This window comes from Echinococcus granulosus, assembly GCF_000524195.1.
Source record: "Echinococcus granulosus chromosome Unknown EG_S00139, whole genome shotgun sequence".
Classification (NCBI taxonomy): domain Eukaryota; kingdom Metazoa; phylum Platyhelminthes; class Cestoda; order Cyclophyllidea; family Taeniidae; genus Echinococcus; species Echinococcus granulosus.
The window spans coordinates 46,606-49,118 of record NW_020170519.1 but is presented as its reverse complement, the minus strand read 5'-3'; the positions used below and the strand labels follow the sequence as shown (position 1 = coordinate 49,118).

The following is a 2,513-nucleotide window of genomic DNA, read 5'->3' as shown; positions in this document are numbered from 1 at the left end:
GGCCATTGGCCGTCTGCGAAAAGCATGTGAGGAGGCAAAGAGGCTGTTGAGCTCGGCTGAGTGCACAAACATAGAATTAGAATCGTTGTTTGAGGGCATAGATTTCAGTGCAAACCTCTCACGGGCCCGATTTGAGCAGTTGTGCTTGGACCTCTTCAGTCGGACGATGAATGCGGTGAAGACGGCATTGAATGATGCGAAGTTAAATAAGGCTGACATCCACGAGGTAGTGTTGGTTGGTGGTTCGACGCGTATTCCAAAGGTGCAGAAGATGTTGCAAGACATCTTCACTGCCAGTAAGCTGAACAAGTCCATAAATCCAGACGAGGCAGTGGCGTACGGTGCGACGTTACTGGCTGCCAATCTGACTGGTGACAAGTCAGAGACGGTGCAGGATTTGATATTGCTAGAATTGACATCACTCTCACTGGGTGTGGAGACGGAGGGTGGTGAGATGTCGACGGTGATAAAGCGTAACACGCGAATTCCCACAAAACAGACAAGTAAATACTGCACGTGTAAAGACAATCAACAGAGTGTGTTGGTCAAGGTATATGAGGGTGAGCGCGCGATGACAAGTGAGAACAAGTTGTTGGGTGAGTTTCTTCTATCGGGTCTCCCACTGGCGCCGCGTGGTGAGACTAAGCTTGAAGCCATCTTCGAAATTGACGAAAATGGCATTCTCCATGTGTCGGCGGTGGAAATGTTGACGGGGAAGCAAAATAGCATCACCATCACCAACTACAAGGGTCGTCTATCGGAGGAGGAGATAGAGAAAATGCTGAATGATGCCGAGAAATTCAAGCAGGAGGACGAGAAGCAGAGGAGCAGGATGGCAGCAAGGAATAGGTTATTGGACTACATCTACAGCATAAAAAGGAAATTAGAGAACGAAGAGGTAAAGCAGAGGACATCGGAGGAATATCGACAAAATGTACTTGAAATGTGGGAGGACGCTATCAAGTGGACAGACGCCGAGGAACAGGCAACAGAGGATGACTACGAACAAATGCGCACAAAGTTTGAGAGCGTAGGCAGCCTTATCATGGCAACGAAGCAACTCGGTTTGTAAGCACGGAGAAATGGAAAGTAAAATGAAAATCTGCACATCAAATCATGCCCCCTTACTCTATTCCGCAAAACGCTGTATCATGAAATTAGAAATATGCTTATCTAACCCCAGCCCCAACCCCTTGTGAAATGTAACCCGCTTTGTACATTACCAACTACATGCGTAAGAATTCACTTTAGCCTTCGTGTATGCACTTCGCTATCCATTTACCCATCCACATACACCTCAACGCACTCCTTCATATTATCGAAGACTTGGCATGAGACAACGCAAATTTTGAAGACCATGCCAGCAATCACTTCACTACATGGTTTGATAAAAATACGGTGAATACTGCAGTGCTGGGCCTTGTCAAAACCTTACAGTTTGGGTCACTCCATGCAAGGAGGGCATTCATTCCTTTTCCCTCATTTATGTTTATTTGAGGCTAGGAGACGAGAATGCTACATGCCATTGACACTTTCTTGTTTTAGTTATAATAGAATAGGTGGACAGAGAGAAGATCAGCTTATAGGAGATGACCGACTAACCGCAGTAAGTTTGGAACGATGGGAGACTTACAGACACTTACTTACTTCTGTACACACTGTAGAGTTCAAAGTGCCTGCATGCATGTGCAAGAAGCATAAACAAGTGAAAAACGAAGGTAGACAGTTATTGCTTGTGTTTCATTTCCCTGTATAAGAGACATTCGGCAGTTTTGTCAATGAGTGAGTGAGCGTAGATGGCACACTGAAAATTCTCTATTCGATAGCATGCTGTAGGGTTTGACTATTCGAAAGCCAAAGCTCAGCGTTACCAATAAACTAAAGTAATTCAAGATGGCATAACGCGTAGGACCGCGTGAGTCCATCACCAACCTTGGCAAGCAGAACCGGTGAAGGCTGGGCAGTGTTTCAATTGTCACGTTTGCTCCACACCTGCGACTGACTGAGTGAAAGTAACTGAAAGTCGTCAAATGCCACTGAGTAGACCCTTTTCGACAATGCTCCATACGTTTGTGCTACCTTTCAATACGCCAAAAAGACGATTAGTGAAATCAAATGCACTGTCAGGATATTTCCATGTAATTTACTAGATTTGCCAAAAAGAATTTAGGACACTTAAAAATTTTCCTCTAATGTGCGATTTGTCGCTAAGAATTAGCTGAAATACAGTAGTGACATGCTCGACTATGTAGCCTCTTCGGTCCCCACGAATTTCGGTTCTGCTGTCGTCACTCGTTCAATATCCAACAGAGTCCCGTACAGTTGTCGGTATGAATTTTATTTATTGGGCTCCTCTAACTTTCTTAGTTAAGCTAACATTTATTACCTTACTTGTTGTTGCTATTTAACATTGTCAGACATGGCGCTGCTCCCCTCGACGAAAGTACCTACCATCGACAACCTAAGTCCAATTGTGCCCGCTACTCCTTAATTTCTGTTACTTCTACTCTGGT

The 2,513-nt window shown here is 44.7% G+C and overlaps 2 protein-coding genes across 2 annotated transcripts in view; one reads left to right on the top strand and one right to left on the bottom strand. All coding sequences in view use genetic code 11, as the record gives it.

Annotated features, from left to right (window-relative positions):
- Positions 1 to 166: 166 nt before the first annotated feature.
- EGR_09244 (Heat shock cognate protein) lies at positions 167 to 1,072 on the top strand (the record flags this gene model as incomplete). The annotated part of the gene is made up of 1 exon (XM_024498493.1): positions 167 to 1,072. One exon carries the CDS (start codon positions 167 to 169, stop codon positions 1,070 to 1,072), a length of 906 nt encoding a protein of 301 aa, XP_024347083.1.
- Positions 1,073 to 1,968: 896 nt separating this feature from the next.
- EGR_09243 (hypothetical protein) overlaps positions 1,969 to 2,513 on the bottom strand; it is a gene marked incomplete at both ends in the record, with an annotated part of 7,545 nt that continues 7,000 nt past the window's right edge. The window contains one exon of the mRNA XM_024498492.1: positions 1,969 to 2,079. Coding sequence (XP_024347082.1) covers positions 1,969 to 2,079 — 111 coding nt within the window. The remainder of the gene's footprint in view (positions 2,080 to 2,513) is intronic.